The sequence below is a fragment of the Chenopodium album genome, chromosome 21, assembly GCF_948465745.1.
Source record: "Chenopodium album chromosome 21, dcCheAlbu1.1, whole genome shotgun sequence".
Classification (NCBI taxonomy): Eukaryota; Viridiplantae; Streptophyta; class Magnoliopsida; order Caryophyllales; family Amaranthaceae; genus Chenopodium; species Chenopodium album.
The window spans coordinates 8,320,974-8,345,052 of NC_137854.1; the positions used below are offsets into that span (position 1 = coordinate 8,320,974).

At 29.1% G+C, this 24,079-nt stretch overlaps 1 protein-coding gene across 1 annotated transcript; it reads right to left on the minus strand.

Annotated features, from left to right (window-relative positions):
- Nucleotides 1–4,377: 4,377 nt before the first annotated feature.
- LOC145600210 (putative xyloglucan endotransglucosylase/hydrolase protein 6) lies at nt 4,378–6,200 on the minus strand. Its single transcript, XM_081656114.1, has 4 exons — nt 5,871–6,200; nt 5,605–5,705; nt 5,131–5,327; nt 4,378–4,987 (listed from the first exon to the last, which is right to left on the minus strand). The coding sequence occupies exons 1-4, from the start codon at nt 6,052–6,054 to the stop codon at nt 4,594–4,596; spliced, it is 876 nt and encodes a 291-aa protein (XP_081512240.1). The 5' UTR covers nt 6,055–6,200; the 3' UTR covers nt 4,378–4,593.
- Between the last annotated feature and the right edge of the window lie 17,879 nt (nt 6,201–24,079).

Genomic DNA, 24,079 nt, shown 5'->3' on the forward strand with positions numbered 1-24,079 from the left:
AGATGGGATTTATTCAAGCTCATATGGAGTACTCCTTTAAAAAAATTTAAGCGCTTTGAATTGGTAGGTACTAGGTAGACGTGAACTAGTTATTCCTAAATTAAACTAATTTAAAAGCGAAATACTACATATAAATTATTTGATTAAAAAAAAAATTGGTATTTTTATAATTTATTATTATTATTGGTGACGAGATGGCTCATCCTAATTAGAAAGGAGGATTTAGGAAAATCCCTTTGGGAGAATCCCTACTAGAACCAAGCTTCTGTTCACCTTATTTTTTACTCATTTCAGAAAACATAAGTTCAAATAAGGGTTATTAACTTATTAATGTGTAGATAAGGGAACAAAGGAATAACCAAGTTCAATATATAACTAAAATTAGTTCTTATAATAAAGTCTAATAAATTCAAGTGCGTTCGGATAAATTAGTTTAGAAATAGTTGAGATAAGCTCAAATTTGTAAAAATTAATTGAATAGGGCGCACCTTTGAACTGAATGAAATTTGACCCTTGGTCACACGTCTGAATTAGGCACCAAGCTAGTTATTTTATATATTCTTTGATCTTCTGTTATGCTCATAAGCTTAATTATATGGAGCTGGATATATAGCTTACAATTTACAAACTTCATTAGTGTGGTTATAACTACAAGAACAAATATTGTCACTTAAACAGTATACAATCACTTCAATAGTAGTAGATAAGGCCAAAAGTGGTTAATTATAAATGTTACTATCAGAGAAAGTTGGTATACATAGCTAAATCAATGAAAGGCTGGCTAAAATGACTAATATCTTCCAATTAATAAGAATTATTGAATACTTGTATGTTATAGTCATTAATTAGTACCAATTGTTGTCTAGTCTAATCTGTACAACCCTTTTGTGAGCCACAACTCCTTTTAAATGTTAGTTCAGTTCACTTCATGCTTATATGTTAAAATTTATACAGCATTACAGTTGAAAAGATGTTGTTCTAACTTGCTTATTTAATGGCGGCCATTAATTGTATTTTATTTGATTTCTTAGGAATTAAATTCTCCGCTAATTCATGTACTCTCCCGAATTGTTTGAAATTAGTTGATATGTTAATGTCACATTTCCTCAATAAGGAATTTAATATAATTGTGTATAGTAGTGTATGTATAAATTTTAAAAATTAAAAACAAAATATAAACAAGCATTATCCAAAAAAAAAATATATGTGACACTAAAAGGCACACCAGTCTTATTGAATAGTGGATACCGCCAGTGGCAAATCCAGAAAAATTATTTAACCGGGTGAAAATACACTTAAAATTTTCATGGGTTCAAGTGGATAATTTTAATGGCAAAAAAACTTAATTTTATAGTGTGTAAAAAAAAAAAAAAAAAAAAAAATAATTTTATTGACCCCACTTAATTGTATGTACATCCGCCTCTGGGTACCGGATAGGCCTGTTCACGGATCGGATATCCGATCCGAAATGTGATTTCGGATCGGATATCCGAAGATTCTAATATCAAAAATTGATATCCAAATCCGATTTGAAAAATTCGGATATCCGATATTCGGATATCCAAAATTTTCTGATCGGATGCTTCGGATATCCATTATCCAATATTAAGTAAAATTGTTATGATTACTTTCTAAATTTCACTAATTTTACCGTTTTTTTATCTCTAAGTTGTACAAAATATTTTAACAAAAATAGTAGTCCTTTTACAATTAATATTATCATCAAATGTATTAAGAATATTACAATAAGTTAATAATACAGGGTTAGTTTTATATGAACAATTTAAAAATTATATTATTTTAGGCTTTACATTTCGGATATTTTTCGGATATCGGATATCCGAAATTCTGAAAATTAATATCCAAATCCGCATCCGATATCCGCTTTTTCGGATCGGATATCAAAAAATTCGGATCGGTTGCGGATCGAATTATCGGATTTTCGGATTCTCGGATAGTTTTGTACAGGCCTAGTACCGGATCGGATATGGATAGTGGATTTAAAATCATACATCCCATTATACATACCAACAACTAGTATATTGTTCATTCCTATTTCTTGGAAAAAAGAATATACAAGTATATAGTTATATACCATCGACTATCTACTATCCCTAATTCGGTAATTCCCTATTTGTGCATGCATGATGAATATATTCCTCAAATAGAATAGTAAAGTTTAAATTTTGAGTTACTCGATTTGGCTCATAACACTTGTAGTTATAGACTTAGGGCCTGTTCATATCTACTGAAGTGAACTGAACTGAACTGAATTGAACTGATTGGAGCTGAACTGAACTGAATTGAATTGAAGTGAATATTTTATGTGAGAGGGAAATTAAGAGCTGAATTGAACTGAACTGATTGGAACTGAAATTAAGTAAATGTGAACAGGCCCTTAAAGCAGGGCAAATATTTTCATTATGCTATATATATGTACATTGATGAAGTAGATAACTAGATATGATTAATGGTTCATTTTTGGTTCAAATAATAGAAAAATAGATATGCATTTGTACCGTTGTACGTAAAACAGTTAAAAAAAAGATACAGTAGGACAATCATGCATATAGGAATAACTCTTAGTTAATTATTTACTAGCTATTGTCCAAAAAAAAAAAATTATTTTACTAGCTGATTCAAAGATTAAACCCTACCAATCTACCATGGTCCATGGGTATTAAGTACGTACTCGTACATGCTTGACTAATTGTGGCCCAATGATAAGTTTTAAGCTTGCAATTTTACATTAATCGAGTTAGATCATGTTTTATTATTGAGTCAAACCTAAGGATGTTGCTTATTATTGTTTTTTTATTAAATCCATCATTATCAGTTACTTATAGGATTTTTAAGGATGTTTCTCTTTTTTTCTTTTTTTTTTTTTTTTTTTTTTTTTTTTTTTTTCCTTCGGTATATATAGTATGAAGGATGTGATTTCATAATTATGTGTTTATATCTAATCAGTATTGTACATCCAAAAGCATGCACAGAGATAGTGGTTCAGTGGTTCACTAAGCTATTATGGAGTAGAATTCAATTCATGGGTTCTCATTCTCTCATATTTTTAACTCTATCGTCCTATATGTTGTTTTAATTATCTTTTTAATTGTCATTTATATACGTAGTACGTACTACATATATGTATTATAATTTTAGTACAGATATATGTACATTCACATTAAAAATTGTTTTATTTTTAATGTAAATATGTTTAATCAATTAAATCTCACTACCCAATTTTTAATACATACTCTTATACTAATAAAAACCTCAATTGAAGAGTGAGTAGTGGAGGGATATGGCCCTAATTTCGCTCTTTACAACTAGCTAGCTAGGGTTTCTTTTTGTTATCGCCCCGAAGCAGTGTTGGGTCGTTGTTGAGGAAGGAAGACGGGAAGAAGAAGACTGAGATGATTGTTGTGGTTAGATCGGCTAGAAGTGGACACTAGAAATTGTGGGATTAATTGAGGCTTGAATTGTGTAATTGTGTTAGTTGTGGTGTCGGGTTGTTTGTATGATCTGATATTTTGAAAATATGTCATTATAAATGAGAGAAGAGGGAGGCGGAAGAAGGGAATGAAAACAATACAGAATTGCCATTTGAATAACACAATTTGTTACTCAAATTGAATTATCTAGACAAACACTTATCTTCGAATTAAGAAATTATAAGTGCTTTTGTAACTTGTAAGAAAAGTTTGAGTCACATATAATCCGTGCAATTGTTATGTAAAGAAATTATACTATCACTTACAATGTCAATATATAGATAGTAAAGAGAACATACACAGTAGATGAGCTATATATGTGAAGGTTACACACAAACAATTTAATTTGAACATGTAGTTGGCCTAACATTAGACTATTCTTTCAATTATTCATATAAATTTATTATCATTATTACCATTTATTACTACGAAGAAGCCGCAAAAAGACTTTGCAATCAACATGAAAAGTAGAGAACTTAATAAATTTAGCATTTCAACGTGCAACATCTTGTTTTAATTGGTACGAGTAATTTAAAATTTCCATGCATTCACGTGTGTTCAAGTATCAGTAGTAATGTTGTCTTGTTTTCATCCTCTAAATTCTTTGGTGAAAAAAATATACAGCAAGCTTTGGTCAGTTTGGTGGGGGTAAGTAAAGGATGAACATACATACATTAACTATTTAAGTGATAATGTGGTACCCAATTACATGGTAATATCGACCCCTCAAAATAATGTCTTGAATTTGATATTCAAGTACTACTCTTGACAATTTGCATGGGCTAAATTCGTTGCATGTAGACCTAGTAATTCAATAGACAATGATACTTGAAGTTACATTATATGTCCTTTCACTTAAATAAAATTTCACACGAGTGGACATCAATTTGAACAACAAAATCACATTCATTACTCCACAGTAATTTGCTTACATGTAAGTATACAATCGATCAACATAGAGACATTGCATATTTTTCCACGTACTACACTTGATACTATACATAGCACAAACATAATTCTAATACAAATTAAATTTGTGGATCGTACGCAAACTTTGAGAATGTGAAAATCACTATATTTGCGATTTACAAATGCATTTTGATTAATAAATTCCAGCGGAACACTCTGGGGGAGGAACTGGAAAACGCGATTTGTCACTGCAATAGTCGTAAACGATGTGGTTTTGGCGAACCCAACGATACAATCGTGATTGCATAGGGGTTAGCTCTTGATAAGCTGCACCTTCCCACCAGTTGCGAAGATTTGAGGCACAAGTCATTGGTCCTGGCATAGGACAACCATCAATTTCAAAGTCCCTATAGTAAGCATAGAATGGGGCTTTGCTCCAATCAATTTTTTCCAATCCGCCTCGTGTCGCCCAATCATCGGCTTCCCATAGTGTGGAAAACACTCCCATTGGTTGTGACTTAGGATATGGGATTCCTTTTGCTTCATTATTCTTGTACACTCTTATTGGAACTTCATCCACATAGAATCTACACAAGTACACATTTAACAATACATTATAAATGAAGCAAAGCCTTATTTTTAAAATAATGGGGTCAGCTGCATGAACCATGAACGTCACACATTATTAATTTATTATAAATGGATATATAATGAATTTTCAATGACTTACACAGTGTGTTTATGGTTCCACAGAATGGTATATGTATGATAAGCCGCAGAAGGATCGAACCAAAGGTTAACTCTTTGCTCCCTGTCTCCTTTTCCATGAGCAAAAACATTTGTTTGGACCGTATAAGGTTGGCCCGTCCTGTTTCCCAAGAACTCAAAATCCAATTCATCACGTATAGTGTCTGTGTCTGAGTTCATCTGCATGAAATAATCACCATCTTATTTCCTTAATTAGCAACTTAATAAGGTTTTTTTTTTTTTTTTTGTCTCTACATGATCTGAGTTGTACAACAGTACAAGTATATACTTGTATATATCTATATTATTCTATATATGTCACATACACACATCACATCCTAATAATATAACTCTTTAGGAATAAACTAATTAAAATAAGTCTAATAATTAAGAACCAAAATACATTTATTAATCTCTCTTATTCTTCATTAAACTTAGTATATGATTATAAACTCACATAAAATGCAGTAACAGTTCCAGCTGAATCTCCTGGGACAAGCTTGATTTTCATGCTCACACGTCCATATAGATACTTATACTTCGAGGCGAATCCGCATCCTACATCATATATGCTCAAATTTAATTATGAAAACATTAACATGTATGCTCAAATTTAGAAGTGTATCAAAATTTTAGTTACAATAAAATTACATACATTTTTTAAGACTAATAATAAGAAATTTTGAATTAAAATGTGTACTAATTGTATCAATTATTACATACCTGAAGATTGGTCAAGCTTAAGTTGAATTGCTCTTCCTCTTTCAACAGGCCTAATATGAGTATCAGCCCAAGTAACCTTAAAATCTTGCTGAAATGTTGCTGGTTTAGCCGAGACCGAAAGAGAAAGTAACAACAATAATACATAAACGTAAAGAAAAACAAGCATATTTCTTAGGAAGTTCATGGTTGTAGTCGTTACGTAGTACAACCAAATAAAAATACTCCGTACTTTGTATAATATATAGTTTTCACTATGACATAATAAGCATATAGTATAATCTTATATGTATGTGTAAGAAAGGGGAGAAATAGAGTGTTGGATGATTAAGAAAAGGGCAATTGTAGGACTTTATATATACATGTACATTTGTATAACAGGTTAAAAAATACTTGAATTATAGTGATTTGACCCGGCCGGCCCGATTTAATTAAAGGGCCTTCATTTTCCATCCAGCTAATGGCAACCCATTATGAGGACCCGTATGTTTCCTCTAGCTAGTATGTATTGAGTAGTATTAGCTACTTGATTGATTTTTTTCAATTCTTATTTGTTGTAATTATTATTTTTTAATAATAGTCATGAAATTAGTATGTTATACTTTTGATATTCACCTCTTATTTTATCTTTATCCCCCTAACATTATTCATTTTCTTATTCCAATTTTGTTTTCCTATGCATATTGTTATAAGTATTATGGTTTATACTATCTAAAATTATGTATAAATCTTTAACATGCATTATTTAACGTAACCTAAAATATATTGATCGATAAAGCAATATAAAAAGATAATACGAGTAATAATTAATGGTTATTACAATGTATTATCACAACAAATCTAATTTATCAACAATATGTGTTTTAAGAACTATAATTCATATTTGAGTATTTTTAATGGAACGTTTTACTTTGATATTGTGAGGGGGAAAATTTGACACATGAGATAGATAGCATTGAGTCTAGGTAACATGATGGAAATTTATCGTACAGCAAATTGTGGAACAAGTGTAGTGTTCTTTCAAATGAGGGAATCTACATATACACCTTTATAATCGAGAATGACATTCAAGCAAAAGTTATCCTTCTCTTAAATTTAGAGTGAGAATAAAGGAGACCTTTCAAATTGTTTTTTAACTTAGGAGAAATTAATTATCAGTATTAAAACTTCAACATGCAAATTTTAATACAATTAGTAAGGAGTGTATTAAAAATAAATAAATAAATAAAAATTTTAAAAAAAATTAAAAAAAAAAAAAAAAGTAAGGAGTGTATTTTTGCTTGGATTATCTTTCATGAATGGATATAGAAAAATATAAAATGATTGGCCTAAGCTATATTTGACTTGGATTTGTCTATATATATATGTACATATATATATATGTATATTTCTTTTTCGTGATCTAAGGAAGAAGTGAATTGTAAAAAGATGACGGAGATAAGGACTCTTTGATGTTCCCTTTTATATTATAATAAATAAAACTTTCATTTAAATGTTTTTCACAAGCTTATAACTTTAAATATAATTTATAATTTAAATTTATTCTCCTTCATATATCTTACACATTAAATAGCTTATTTTTTCGGTTATACTTAACATCAAAATTCACAAAAATCCTTCGAAAAATAATATTCGATGTCGTATCTAATTCTCATAGCATAATGTAGTGTAAATTAATTTCTTATAAAATTTGTATTTTTCATAGTCTTCACGTATTCTTTTGCACAATCATATAGTAGAAAAATAGGGATCACACATTTTGAGATTATGTAAATGATGAATTTTTCTATAATCACATCAAAAAAGAGGGAATCTATAAGAATTGGTAGAACAGTAAGGAGTCAAATTGGAGCTTTTGGACGGACTCGTGGCAAGTTTTGGACCAATCAAACAACGTTTTTATGACCAATTTGGCTCAATCCATTTGTTCTATATGAAGTTGGAATTGTGGACTGTCGGCCAGCCCATTAGGCCCACTATCCTGGCCCAGTACTGCAGTTAATAGGAATATCACTGTCAATAATCAGAATGATTGAACCCAAATGCAAACCATGGGCCGGGCTTTGAGCCATTTATCCAATAAATACATGCCATGTGTCATAGTATGTTTATTGGCCCATTAACACGTGTTTAACGCTATGTGTCTGCCACGTGTTTGTGTCAAAATGGTAATTTCACCCAAAAAGTAGTGGTTCATCAATCTTATTCACAAGATAAGAACAAGTCCTTGAGATGAAGTTTATTTGATTTTTAAAGTATGATTGATGATTTTGTTGACGTTTAAAAATCAGAATTGTCCGGTTTTTGTCCTCGACATTTAACAAAAATGAATATGAACTTTTTCTATTTTTTCAATAACATATTTAGTGGGTGTTAGGTTTGTGCTTAATTATTAGATGTACATGTACTATGCTTTATTTTTTATAAATTTTTCAATACTTTAATTAATTTCAACTTGACGTTCTCATAAAAAATTTAATGCTTATAGCAATCGAAATGTCTTACTTTTTCACATAGAAATCAAAATTTTCTCTTTCAATTATTGTTATAATACATGAACAAATTTGTTTGGACATTATTTCCATGTAGCACGAGATTGGTATTTGTACAATGAATCAAGAAAATATAGGTTTACATCAAGTTAGTTCATATCGATCATATTGTGTTAAGCCAAGTAATCTTTGTAATTAGTTAACTATCAGGCTTTTGTTTAGGCCCTAACATAGATTGTATATATACCACTTACACTTAATACACAAACCAAGGATTCACATTCTTGACATACTAAAACAAGCAAATTTAAAACTAAATGGCACCGAACTATTAGGGTCAATCTCTCAAAAGCTAGGATGACAAGTATCGTTGATACTCTCTCAATTACTTTTTTTTTTTTTCTTTCTAATTTGACTTTTTTTTGTTTTCTATAAAGACTAGAGAAAAAATAAAGATGAATGAAGTATCAAATCAAATAAAAAGTCCTGGCGGTCCATGTGATAAACCGAACTAGCTGCGTTTTTGGGTTGTGTCAAGAAGATGATGCTCAATGGGCCAGTTTGGAAAATGATGAGAACTTTGCTTGTTGACAATTGATTAAATTTGGAGGCCCAGATAATTAGGCCTGCTGTTTAAGGTATTATCATGAGCCCATCTTGGAGGCAGCAATATTTGGGGGCCCAGATAATTAGGTCTGCTGTTTATTAGTTGCAAATTTTTTGAGTCAATGTCCTAAAACTACGAAGCATTTTAAAGGTAGTATAAGACAATAAGTGTATAACACTGCATTTGCTATACATGAACAAATGCATTTGATCTGATTTTGTAATTTATACGTACGGAGTATGAAAAATTACACTTATGTGCAATCTAAATAGATTTATCTCAATTAATAAATTTTCATAATATTAAATTTTATTTTATTTTCACTTTTACGAGTTTAATGATAATGAGTAGTAATACTTGCTGATTTTCAAAAAAAAAAAAAAGTAGTAATACTTGCTCCACTTTTCTTTTTCATCCGTTTTTAAATACTTGTTCTATTTCCTTTTTTGAAAAGTTTTTATGATATTTAATTTATTTGTCACACTTAGTGGACCCAACATAATACTGTCTCTCCTCCTATTTTTCCGCTACTTTTGCTTTTTACAATTTTGTATTTTCTCAACTACCCCACTCCCTCCATATTTTATTATTTTCTCCAATAGTCTAATTTCTCTTAAAACTCCGCGCATGGAGAAATGGAGCAAATATTTAAAAACGGAGGGAGTAATTAACAAGTGCAGTGGCAGAGCCAGAATTTTTTTGTTAGGGGGACCAAATCTTATATATTTACTCGAGGAAGCCCCAGTTTCTCACCGTGAGAAACGAATTCGTTTCTCATGGGGGCATTTTTGTGAATAAATCAACAACTTTTTCTACTTTATTCAACTGTGGAGCCCACAATATTGAAAAAGTTGTTGATTTATTCACGAAAATGCCATCATGAGAAACAAATTTTGTTTCTCACCATGAGAAACAGGGAATTTCCCTATTTACTCATATCTCATTTTCATACACACACAAAATATATTAGATGAGTAAACCCAATTATTTTTAATAAAGTAAAACTTTGAGTTAAATTTGGAAATAGTTAAGGGAGACAAGTGCCCAAAGACAAAGACCACAAACTAGACACCACTCTTATTTACTATAGCTACAACCTACAACTAGGCTACAAGCAGTGAGTGCACTAAAGCAAAAATAAACAAAAAATATGAAAGACATAGGACTCGAATCCAGGATGAGGAACAGAAAATGAATAATGCAACCTAACCATCTCCTCTACAACTTAACACATGAAAATTATTGCTACTGTTAATAATTATTTACAGCCATGGGGGAGGCCATGGCCCACGCCAGCCCCCCCTTGGCTCCGCCACTGAACAAGTGTATAAAGTATCTAAAAAAGTGTGTTAACTAATAAGGTAGGAAGGAAGTAAATAATACAATCAATAAAATAAAAAAATCCAAATGTACAAACACATTAACCACGTACACGAAATAGGTCATTATTTTAGGATGTGATTGATGAAGATTTAAGTGGAAATGTCACACCATAATCATATTGTATTCCAAAGATAAGAGCTCATAATGATAGCTTAACTTGCCCTTTTGAATTAGCAGCCATTTGTATTTGTTATATGGCTCTTCTTTATAGCTTTTACTTAACTACCAATAACGTCCAAAACCGAAAAAGATTGAAGACGCTCTTGGGTCAATTAATGAATAATGATAATGATAAATCATAATTAGAATGCCATATATTACTAACAAACTAGTGTGCGGCCCGGGCGTTGCACCGGGTTACCACTTTGATTAAATTGTTTATTTATAAAATATATTATCATCCATTATGTATGTTATGTATAATGTTAAACATAATGTTACTAATTAACAAAGAGTATAGAAAGCAATTTTTAATACTATATTGTTTTGAGAAATCTTGATTTACTCCTCTTAAATTTTTTCAAACTGCTTATCCAGTTTTCTTTTTAATTAGTTCGTGTCATTTATAGTTATATTTATTTGTATAGTTGACATGAATTATTATTAGCTAAGATGGTAAAGAGTTAGCCTTGTATCCTCAAGGTCTAGTGTTCGAAACCCATCAAATGTTTTTTAATATATATTAATCAATTAATAATAGTTGGAATGATTTGTTAATTGGTAATGACATGTCATTAAGTGATGATGTGGCACAATGATATGAGAAGGGAATGACGTGGAACTTAAACGATTTTAGGAACGCTTTTTAATATATAAAGTATAGATTAACCACTAACCAGCTCTCCAAATGGTCCCATGGTTTGCTTTACATCTAGCATTTCCTCATAAAACACCAAAAACATATGTCCTCATTAAATCCAATCCGTTTCTAAAAGTTCTTACAGCTAGACGTTATTATTGTATACTAATATTCCGAATATATATTAGATGAAAATAACATAAAAATTTAAAAAATTATAATAATAATAATAAAATAAAATAAAATAAAAATAAACAAAAGAATACTTAAATATATTATAAGACGATGGTAAAAAAATGTCTGCGAGTAATCCAAGCATCAAAGTGTTAATAATTTTCAGAAACAATTTAAATATAGTATATCATTTCTTTTTATATTTAGATAAAGTAAATTATTAATTGTTCTTGAGTTTGCTTTATACACATATATGCATGTTGCTATCAATATTTGATGATTGATGGAAGAATATTACTAATTTAGTAGTAGTACTATAGTCCATTTACTAGCATCTCCACCAATGAAATGCTGGTTGTCTGGCTCCCTCTAACTTAGTAAACGTGTCACCTTCAAGTCTTCAACCATTTGGTGATCAAATAATTTACATTAATAAAAAATATTGATCAAATAATAATAAGATTAATAACAATAACAATAACAATAATAATATGGTCTATACTCTTTAATATTACGTATGAATTATCATTATCATATTGAGTACTATTATGGGTCCAAGCAATTAATTATGGGCCTTTGGCGTAACATTTGAGTAGGCTCGAGAGCTAAAGAACAAGTTTGCTCTATTCGTCCTCGATGTGTGTCCAAACGATACTCTCAAGTCTCAACAATCTAAAGTAGGTTTTCACAAATCAATTACCATGGGAAATGACATTTGACAAAGACAATTCCATTCTACGTAGTATTATAAGTGATACAAAAAAAAAATTTAAAATAAATAAATAAAAATAAATTAATAAATAACAAAATGAAATTGACTCATAACAATGCACATAGATCTAACATACGGAGTACTTCAATCTATAATACGTTAATTTTGTGCACCAGGCAGACGAGAAAAGTTTTTACTAATCTAGAGGAAATTTCATAAATAAAGCTAATTGACTAGGGTATGTATGTAATATCATACTAGGTTAGTTCCCGTGCCATGCACGGTTATTTTAATTACCCCATATTTTCTTTTGACAAATTAATTTATTTATAGCATAAAATATAAAATTTGTTTAAAATATCTTAAACAAAATTGAATAAGAATGGTAAATATTATTGCTCATTTTATATAGTTGACAAAAACAAACATCTTTTTTTAAATAATTTCCTTAAATAAACTATACTTCGTAGTAATCAATTATTAAAAAATAATATACTATGGACACACCAGAAATTGACATGTATGTGTCATTGCTAGTTTGTCTATTAACCTATTATTATTATTATTATTATTATTATTATTATTATTATTATTATTATTATTATTATTATTGTTATTATTGTTATTATTATTATTTTAAAATCTTTGTTAAGTCTTTTATTGAAGGGTATCCTTCTTAAGTATGCAAATTTAAAATTGAATTTTTCCTTATTTTTGTTAAATCAAAGTTTTTTTTGAGGGAAAAATTGCATAATTATATATCACTGTATATATGTTAGGATAATCATGGTATATTTAGTAAATATTTTCTTGGTGATTATTATTGTTTCCTTAATTCTGTGAGATAATTGATGGTGGGAATATATATTCATATCGTCATTATTGTATCTTTGTCATATTATTTGTTTCTCTAAATAAATTTTTATTTTAAAAAAAATATATACTATGGACACACCAGGAGATGACACGTGTCATGACTGGTGTGTCTTTTAGTATATAGTTATTGATTGATTGATTGATGATATGGTGTAGTCTGTAGAGTATGGACTGTGGATTACTCTTCGCACCAAAAAAATAAAATAAAATAAGTATGGATTACTATGAAGCAAACTTTTAGGCCCGAACATAAGTGTAAACATGTAAGTACTATGAACGAATTCATGCTAGATCACTCAAAGATCATAGAAGGCTTAATCAAGGTAATAATCTGCTCTTAGCTTGTTTCTGTAGTGAATTTTGTTTTTTTTTTTTTTTTTTTTTTTTTCCTTGATTAATTGGGCCAGGGACTTGAAAGAAAACTTCCCAATTCAAAACTTTAAGTTCACACTTCTTTTTCAAATATAAATAATGACAAGCATCTAGGGCTTGGAAAATTCTATCAAATTATTGTAATTGAATACTATCCTTAAAATCATGCTAAGTTTTCCATAAAGTAAAGATTAGTGAAAAAATTTCAAATATTAGTTAGGAAACTATCAATGTTAAATGAAGTCACAGCTTGTAAATTAGAGTAAACAATGAACTTTCAAGGTCTAAACGGTCATGTTTCATGGTTGGGCTGCCAAACAGCCAAACTAATAAGCAGTTTCTTCGTACTTGCATTGTAAAAGAGTCAACAAGACTTGGCAAGTTTATATATCAAGATGTACATGCGTCATGTAATGCTTGAACATGGTTTGAATTAAACTTGAACATATTATGTCGTATTACAAATTTCATGCATGATTTAGAAATATACTCTGAAAAAAACTGTTGTTATTCTTGTTAACCGGCCGGGACACCGTAAAGACTCTAAGGGACTATCAAAAAGGGACGAAGGGAGCATACAATAGTTCTAAGTTTCTTGTTTTTGACCGAAAAGAAACTTTTATAAAATCTGAAGAACAATTTTGCGGTCTTTATTTAGAATATACATTTGCTCTACTCAATAAATAATTGGTCTCGAAATAATGATATATGTACGTAGATTTTAGGACTATATATAAGAAGCTAAAACTTGGAAAAATTAAGTCAGATCAAACTTTAAGTCATTAACAAATAGATTTTACATCGATCAACTCTTGATTTTGTCATGCATGCATTATCGAATTAGTAACAGTATAAATGCTTAATTTTTATGCAATCCTTATGATACATACATAACCTTTAATTTTTTTTTTTTAATTTTTTTTTTTTTTGCATGAAATTAAACTTACATTAAATCTTCCACACTCATATCATGAACTAAATCTAGCTTAGAAGCATGCCAGTAGTTTTTCTAACTATACAATCGTGGGTACTTGTTGTTTTGTGGGAGTTTGAAGGTGATAATGAGAATTTGAACATAAAATCCTCAGTCTTACGTTTATTTAGAGATTGAAATTATTGATGGGTGGAATGGGTTTTAGGCCCTGTTTGGTAATTAGCTGGTAGCTGATTGTATTAGCTGATTTGACTAACTAGTTATAGTAGCTGGTTTGACTAGCTGGTTAACATTAGTTGATTGTGTAAAAATGTTTGGTAAATAGCTGTTAACTGTTAGCTTTTTTAGTGTATTTAAGAGACAAAAAGCTAATTCTACAATAAGCTAATTTTAAAAAGCTCATATAATGAGCTTTTTCTAAAAGAGTTTTTTGAGCCTAAAAAGCTCTCCTAATAAGCTATTTATCAAAAACCCAAATTAGCTTTTTTAATTGATTAAACATCTAATTGGACAAAATAAGTTAAAATCTCTTTAAAAAGCTCTTTACCAAACACGCCCACGGAATATTAGTACTGCTCTGTATCACGCATCTCACCTTCTATTCCTCAAACTTTCATTTCTACGTGCTAAAACCTCGTTAGATCACTTGGACAGCATTTGCATCCAAATTTTAATTTGTAGCATATGTCGTTATGGGAATTAAATCATTAATGTAGACTATTGTTGTGGAGTGTGAGTGTGTGACACCTCCTTCAGTCCTAACTAAGTTGCACTGCAAGACATTTTAATCTCAGCTTAGATTATTTTGAGGATAGAATATTTTGCAATTTTGCTTAAAAAAATAGTTGGCAAATTGATACCTTTTTTTTTCCTTTTTTTTTTTTTTTTTTTTTTATACCGTTTATTTTAAATGTGTTTTAATGTGTGAAAGTGTGAAATTTTTGTTATATTAGAAAATTGGAGATCGAGATTGTGCATGGATTTTGTGGATCACAAGAGATCACGAGGGTCTTGCCTTTTATAATTCGACATGATTTCTATCCATCACAAACATGAGATCTTGTTAAAGATGTTTAAATATCTAAGCATATATCCAGCCAAAATCAATACCGTTTTTCAAATGGATGTTAATTAGTTTAATCAAATTATAGTTGATCTTAAACAGTGATTGATAGTTGATTTAAAAATTGATTTATTCTGTATAAAATTTAAACATTATTTCATCTGTCTCATTTTACTTATTCATTTGAAACAAAATTAACTCTTACAAAAAACAATAAAATTAAATGTTGACAAGTAAAACAAAAACGGTCGAATCGGAATATATTTAAATGTAATCCATGCGGGGGGAAGAATTAGTTAATATATCGTGGTCCCTAACAATTGCCGTTAATCTCGATTCATCGATGAGACAACGACCATAGCATTAGATAATTGAGAAAAAGAAAGCATTGATCAAACCAAAGATTAAAAATTAAATGGTTAAGCAAAGATCGAGCAAATCAATGATTTAGAATAAGAACATTTTATCCAAATTGTGAACTAGACAAGCCGACAAACTTTCCACCTTAGGACAAGTGTCTTGTTTGGTTTTAGAAGTGGTTATTACGTACGCGTGTGCATTGTTTCATGCACTGAATTAGGCATGGAATCTTATGCTAATTTTACACTCATTTATTCTTTTTTGGCCCTCTAAAATAGAAACCTAGAATATTTTTTTGAAAGAAAACGTAACTATATTATTTTTGTATGGTTTTTTCTTTTCATACTAATCGGTATAAATATATTGAGACGAATCTAACAAATTCTATATGATTAAATTTATGCATAAATTACAAGAGATGATTAATGTGATGTTTGTGAATAATGTCAAAATTCTACTCCGTTAATGTTAACGTTAATAATGTGAAACCAATTACATATATATTAATAATTATTCACCTCTTATTGCATAAGCTTTGTAAATTGTAAAGCAACGTCTTTGGCACCATGCAACTAGAATAAAAGTACCTTGTTTTTATTTGCTTCATCTTTTTATTATTGATAGATTCTTCATAATTCAATTCTTGTATAATATAAACTTTTTATTTCGTGAGGAGCAAAAATTCCCATCGAAAGTAACCTAGCTATACAACGGTTGACATTTCTATAACTGTGAATTATGTTCCTTATTTGTCGGCAAAACTAAATAATTGAGAACTTGACTAATTTAGTTCGTTGATCAATCTGTCCACTTTGATTGTATTAGGATAGTTTAGTTTTTTTTTTTTTTTTTTTTTTTTTTTTTTTTTTTTTTTGACGGGAAGGATAGTTTAGTTTGTTTAATGTAAAGGGGATTATTTCATTTGAAATATTATTTTATCGATGTACACATCATATTTATTTCTTCATACTATTCAAACTAATTATTGCTTACAATACATTTATTGTACTGAATCTTCAATAATTATTGGTTTGTTGACTTTGATGACATCGGGTTGATATGTAATAAAGCATGCATTACTTGATCGTATTTGTGCTCAAGTGAGGTCTATCATAATAATTAACTGTAATTTGTGTATAGTTTAGTCATTTGGTTATTTGTAATTTATAAATCCACTTAAACAGCAAATAATATACTCGATCTTAAATGGTCTTGATCAACTAGTTAGAGAGAAAAAGTTAAAACGCATACATGCATTAACTAGTATCATCATTCGTATATAATATTAATGCTAGCTGTTTTACAGTATAGTTTGAGAAAATAAATAAATAAATAAAATAAAGAATAAAAAAAGAAGATAAATCCTTAAAATGAATGAAATTATGTATCCTATTTCAATACATGTAACGTATACACCAATTTTTCAAGACGTCTATAATCTTAGAAAGTTGACCTTTATTACTACCTTGAAAATCTATGTATATGTATGTGTACAAGACTCTTTATCACAAAGTATAAAAGGTTGATTATTACTCCGTAATGCTATATAAAAGTCATATACAAGAGCATAAATTTCACAAGATATGTAAACAAACATGCAACTTTCTTTACTTTACTTTTCTTGTTTCTCCATTAATCCACTTGCCAATCAAGTGATCTAAAACAGTCCAGATCTAGGAGGAAAAACCAAAATGCATGGATGCATGAAAAGCTATAAATGCTTGCACGTTGACTTTAATGAGAATCTGAGATAATCATCTTAAAAAATATTGGAATAAAAAATCAAAAATTCATATTGAGTGCATATTATAAATTTCTTTCTTTTTATGACGTGGGAATATCTAATAGGTCGTTGATTATTACTACTATAAATTCCAAGTACAAAAGCATATATTTTATTGGGTATATAACATCTTTCTTGTTATAAATATTCTTTTAGGTGGTCCAGATCAAAGGGGAAAAACAAAAATGCATATTTGAGTGGTACCAATGTTTAGCTCTTTAATTAACTTTATTGAGATAAAAATCTTAAAAAGGGAGAGAAAAATACATATACATAGATCTCTATTTCTCTAATTTAGTGTATACTTTACATATAATAATTTTTTTTTTTTTTGAAACCTTATTTTAATAATCTAAATCATACTTGTATTATTTAAGGGCTTATTAGATACACTTCATTATGTACATTTGAAACATTAGACTTTAATATATTTCTCATATATAATTTGATATAATAATAATGGTTAAAAGTGTGCATTATTAGAGTCCGTGTAAATAAAGCGTAACAATGTACAGTAGCGGATCAAAGGCCAAAAGAAGAATTTTAAAGCGACAAAATGCGATAATAATATTTTTATGACATGGGAAATGCTAAAGGTTGATTAGTACTACCTAGAAATTCCATTGTACAAGAGCATAATTTCACAAGGTATAAAAACATCTCTCTTTACTTTTCTTTTTCTTTTGTATTTTTATCTATTAACTTTTTCAGTAAAGTGTGAAAATAAAAAGGAAGTTAGAGGATGCTATCATCAGCACTGTTATGTTGTGGTGCTGTGCTATACTCCATGTAATACAAATCACTTTCCATTTTCTTTGAATGGAAAAGCAAATACAATTTTTCCAAAAGAAAAAAATAATAAAGATTGGATATGACGAAAGTGATGACAAATTGACAATGATAAAAAAGAGTGCTGGACCATTATAAGTTATTTGCTAGGTAAACTTCCCCGAAGGTTCCCTTCATCATTAATTTTTCAGCACTCTCTAATTCGGATATAATTTAATTTAATTTACTCTCTTCGTCTCTAAAAGAGTGTTTCACGTTCTATACAATAGCATGATCCTTACAATTACTTTCTATTCCTATTAATTAGAAGTATATCACATACAAGTACAATAGTAAATATACTTATTATTAACTCGTAAAAAGAAAATTAGGGCAAATATAAACGGAGGGAGAAAATAGGTAATTAATACAAGATATTTGGACCACATTAGTTCTTCTATCATTTTTCTAATCAATTTGAGGGCCCAATAAAACCAGTAAAAGGTATCGTGTCAATAACGTATGTCGATTGCTCATCATAACCTCAACGATCTTAGCCGTTAATTAGTCACAACCTCATGTTTAGAACCGTTGGATTAGATATGTTCCTATTATCGTAAAGGTCGTAGAGATATAGATTCACAATCACAAGTTGTATATTAAAAGAGAAAAAGACATTAGATGATTAGAAAGAAACCTTATACTATCGATAGCCTTTTCTAAATCATTACCGACGTGTTTCAAATATTTAAAACCATGTCTTATTTTATAATAGCAGCTTACTTTTATATATTAGTGATGCATAGTTGTTACAAAAATTTTAATCAACGTACATCTCAAATCACATAATTGTCTAATTGTTATAAATTTTTAACTTTTAATTAATGGATACATCAAGTCATTTAATTGTCTTGTTACCAAATATCAAGACTTTCATGAAGATTTTTTCTTATTCTCTCCTTTTTAACCCAAAAAAAAAAAAAAAAAAAAAAAAAAAAAGAGTGATTGTCATCATTTCATCACTCCTCCTCCAAAATAAATTATTTCCTGTAATTTGGTATCACAATAATAATGAGTAATGAAATGACTAAATCAGTTAAATTAAGTTAATTTATATTAGCTTTAAAATTACTAATTAATAACATGTACGTGTACCTATTACTTGGCAACACCTTGGCGCATAAACAATACATTATTACTTAGTAATTTGCATACAATAATTGTACTTCAATTCTATTCAAAAATAGGACTAGCAACCTCAAGTTTTTTTAAAAATCTTCTCGACATGAAATTGATTTTTATGTAATTTAAGATACTAGCTTTAACACATCATTATTAAATCAATTTGTAATACATTAGTACATCATTATAATTTATTTACAAACTTGTACATGTGACTACTCATACCGCGTGATCAATCACCACGAAGTTTCTTGGTTAATCTTATAGGGGTCACTTAGTAATATAATGGTTACACTACCAGTGTCATAATTAAGGGTTATTTTGTTTTTTAAGCATTCAATAAGTATAGTAAAAGGTTAATTTATCAATATCAGAATTATTTGCAAGCAGTCACACAATTTGACCAGCCGTAAAGAAAATACACTGGTCCTGTTTTTTAGAGCTACTCTGCTGAAATCTGCTCTGCTCTGCTTTGCGCTACTCAGCCCAGAAAGTCAAAAGAACATGGCTTAATTATACTGTAATTAACATTACTCCGTATTATTTTTCTAAAGAAAACGGTTGTAAATAAAAAATGAAAAGTGGGGCCATGAAAAAAAGGTGGGGGCTTCGGTCACGTGGGGAGTGACGGCAAAAGAACAGAGAGTGAAGGGAGAAGGGACGCATCTCACGTGGGGGAAGAGGGAGGTAAAATGAGTGGGAATAATAAAGTGGTTCCTTTCTTAGAGAACACGCCTCTAATCACTCTGGAAAACGGAGACAAATACACGTGACCTAACCTCTTTCTGCCGTAATCATAACCTCCAACTTCGAATCATTATCTCTCTTGACCCGACCCAACTCAACTCAACTCTTCCTCGTTTTTTCTTTTTTTTTGATAAAATAAAAATAAAAAATATGTTCGCACCTTCTTCTTACTTTCTATGGATAGCAGCGCCCTCTTTTTTTGGGTGGTTTCTCTATTGGCTCTTCTTGCCACCAATAATATTTTTTCACTTCTCCAAATTTTAGGATCCACCTGTTTACTGTATTTCTCTATATCCACAAAAGAGTAAAAAATAAATAAATAAAACACTTAGGGTATATGCACATTCACAGAACTAAACTGATTAGACCTGAACTAAACTAAACTAATTGATGTTGAACTGAACTGAACTAATTAGAGCTAAACTGAACTGAAATTAAGCTGAAGTGAACATGCCCTTAGCACATACTTAATAAATTCTAATAAGCATTATCAAAATTAAAATAAAATTTTAATTTAACCTAATAATTTCAGATAATTAAGTTTGGATAAGTTCAAATAAAGTAAAACTCAGGTGAATATAACACACCATTATACAACACAAATAATAATCCCAAAAGGATAATATATATGAGGCATTTCAAAAGGATAATCGTTATGTATGGGGTTATAAGTAACTTTACTTATGCATAGACAAATATTGGGTGATCAAATATAATAATACCATTAGATATTTAGTTGTACTTCCCCCATTTCATAATAATCTTCCTGTTTGAAATTTTAATACTATTCATATGATGAAAAAAATCTTCTAAATTATTTTCAATATATAAAACATAACATAGTCACGTTGGGTTTTATTCGATTCATCTTAATGAGTAGTTAATAATATACAACTAGTGTGTCACCCGGACTTTGCCTCGGGTAATACTTTGAATAATTTCATTTTTAAATTATATGCTTTAAAAAACTTATAATTTTTTTTGACGTGGGTAAATTATGATACAATGACAACAATAGTTTATTCTATGACATTCTAATACATGTATGTATTTATATATAAATTTGGATTAATAGAGCATGAATTAATTCTAGCTAAGATGGTATTACATGTGGTTTAATTTTTAGTCAATGAGGTTTAGAGTTCAAATCTCTTAGCATGCGTTTTAATTATATATGATCATTGGATGATGATGTGGCATGAACCTAAAGGTTGTTGAATGATGATGTGGTGCTATATTGGGGTAAGAAAGGATACACGTGACACACATAAAAATTTATGAACGTCTTTTAATATTCAACATTTAGTATAGATTGTTTTATTTTTTTATTTATATGGAAGTAAATATATTTATGTTCCTTAACACGTGTATAGTCAAAATGGGAAAATCATTGTGAATGGGAGGAATTATTTTTGTTATGTTGTGGTACTATATACATTATTAATAGGTTTCAAAAAAGAAATATATATATATATATATATACATAATACGGAGTACTTAAATAACATTTCAAAGCCATTTTAGGTATAATTAGAGTGGGGTCTCCATCACTATTTTTTTTCCGTGATGGTGGGATCCACATCCTTTTCCTCTCTCTATATACTTTCAATACTCCGTAAACAGAGTATTTAAATATTGTTATGTACTCCTAGTTAATACAGTACTTATAAATAACTAAATTAGATTGGATTTTATTTTACTATTTTTTTTAAAAAAGGAGGTTTTGTATGTGGCTGGCCACACGGCACATGAGTAACCCCTATTAACCGACTGAGTAACCATACCCCTGATTAAGTAACCCCTAACCGACCGAGTAATCCTTGACTGATTGAGTAATCCCTGATAGAGTAGAAATGAACAAGTAATTCCGACCATTCTTTTTAAATAAAAAATAAATAAAAAAAAAACTATACATTGTAAATATCCATAGAAGAACCCGTAAAACACGGTTGAAACATTTTATGACCGAATTAATTGTCAAATGTAACTCATGTTGACATGATCTCTTGACTAATACTCTCGTACTATCCCAAATTCTCATTGATTTACCAATAAACTATCCTTAATGCTTCGTAGGTTCTTTTATTTCCTTCATCAAGACCCCGTCAAGAATAATAATTCTTTATATATATATATATTTTTTTGAATATAAATTCTTTTACTTACCACCAAATATTTATTGCTCCGCCATGTTTAGTTCACCTTGAAAAAATAATATTCAGTAAAAATAATTTCAATTTAGTAAAAATAAGTTCAATCCAGTAAAAAAAAATTTCGGTTCAGTAAAATTTAATTTAAGTTCAGTATACATCAGTAGCTCTAAAGAAAAAATATAATAAAGAATCAGTAAAAATAATTTCAGTCCAGTAAAAATAATTTCAATTCAGTACAATTAATTTCAGTTCAACAATATTAAGGTGAAGTAAACGGGTATTGACCTTACTGTTATTTCAAAAAAAAAAAAAAGTTATTGACCTTATCGATGAATTATAAAAATTTATTAGTAATCCATATATTGTAGAAATATCATATTGAAAATTTGAAATCTTGTATGATTTCTTGTACATACTCCTAATGTGATATGTCTCTACTTAATAAAGAAAAGTTACGACTTACAAGGGAGTATAAATATATAATTAAGAATTCAAGTACGTTCCAATAATCAAAATATTCTAAATATACTATATATACTCCGTTAATTATATTGTTCCTACATCATTCAATCATCAATTACAGCAAGTATTCAAATAATATTTAAACCATAAACCATACTCCGAAAATTGATGTTGCTCTAATAAATTAATTACATACAAAATGAATACAAAATCAATTGGGATTCAATATTCCTACACTAAGATACAATTAATGAGTACTGAGAACCAATAAATTTTTATTTTTATTTTTTAAAAAAACAATTACACATGAAATATAAGAATAATAATAATCAAGCAATATGTAGATCATATATTGCCCCATATAATTGTCCATTATTAACCAAAAAATAAATAAAAACAAACAAAATTCAGCATTATACACGCACAATATATTATTGGATAAAATAAAGTTAACTACCTTGTTTTTTTGGACTCACTAAATTTGGACTATACTAAATAAAGTTGAATTGAATTTGATGGAGTTAGACTACATTAGATTGAAAACAGTTATAATAATGTACACGTAATGTAATAAATTGATTTGAACTAGATTGAAATGAAAATTGAGAAGCTCACTACTCGTACAAATCTATAGCAAGGCTTAAAACCTTTAAATTATGAAACTTGTGCAAGTTAAACATAATCCAATTTTTGCATCAAAAAAATGCATGTACGAGTATAAAAAACTATTTTTACCTCTACCTCTCTATTTCGATTTGTTGTTTGTGTCATGTCAGGATCTGTTTACATTTATTGAACTGAGCTAAACTGAAATGAATTGATTGGAGTTGAACTGAACTGAATTAAATAGAGCTGAAATAAATATTTTATGAGAGAAGAAAATTAAGAGCTGGTCTGAAATGATTGAGCTGAATTGAACTGATTGGAGTTGAATTGAATTGAACTGAAATTAAGTTGAAGTGAACATTCCCTCAAAATTTGACAAATTTGACTTTAAATTTTCAACAATCTACATAAATAACATAGTAAAGTAGGATTTAGTTATATTTTTGATGTGTAATTATTGGAATGCCAACTTCTATTTACTACAGATTACTATTTGTAATATGGCGAAGTGTCAATAGAAAAGAGAAATGAGTAAATATTTGAAATTGTGGGATTAGTAAGTTAGATAATTAACAAAATAATACTACGTAGTAAGTACTTATTAAATTATTAAATTAGAAAGTGTCATAATTATTGGAGTACTTGTATAAAACAAATACTACGTATAAAAGAATAGTATTGTGTTTATTACTGAACGAAGACAATACATAAGTGCAACTAGGAACCCTTGAATATTTTT

Bases quoted from the DNA above. Each gene is read 5' to 3' on its own strand.
- LOC145600210 (XM_081656114.1), bottom strand. From the start codon at position 6,054: ATGAACTTCCTAAGAAATATGCTTGTTTTTCTTTACGTTTATGTATTA. The intron at 5,706-5,870 runs GTATGTAATAAT...TATATGATGTAG, and splicing joins TAAGCTTGACCAATCTTCAG to GATGCGGATTCGCCTCGAAG. The intron at 5,328-5,604 runs GTGAGTTTATAA...TATTTCATGCAG, and splicing joins GAACTGTTACTGCATTTTAT to ATGAACTCAGACACAGACAC.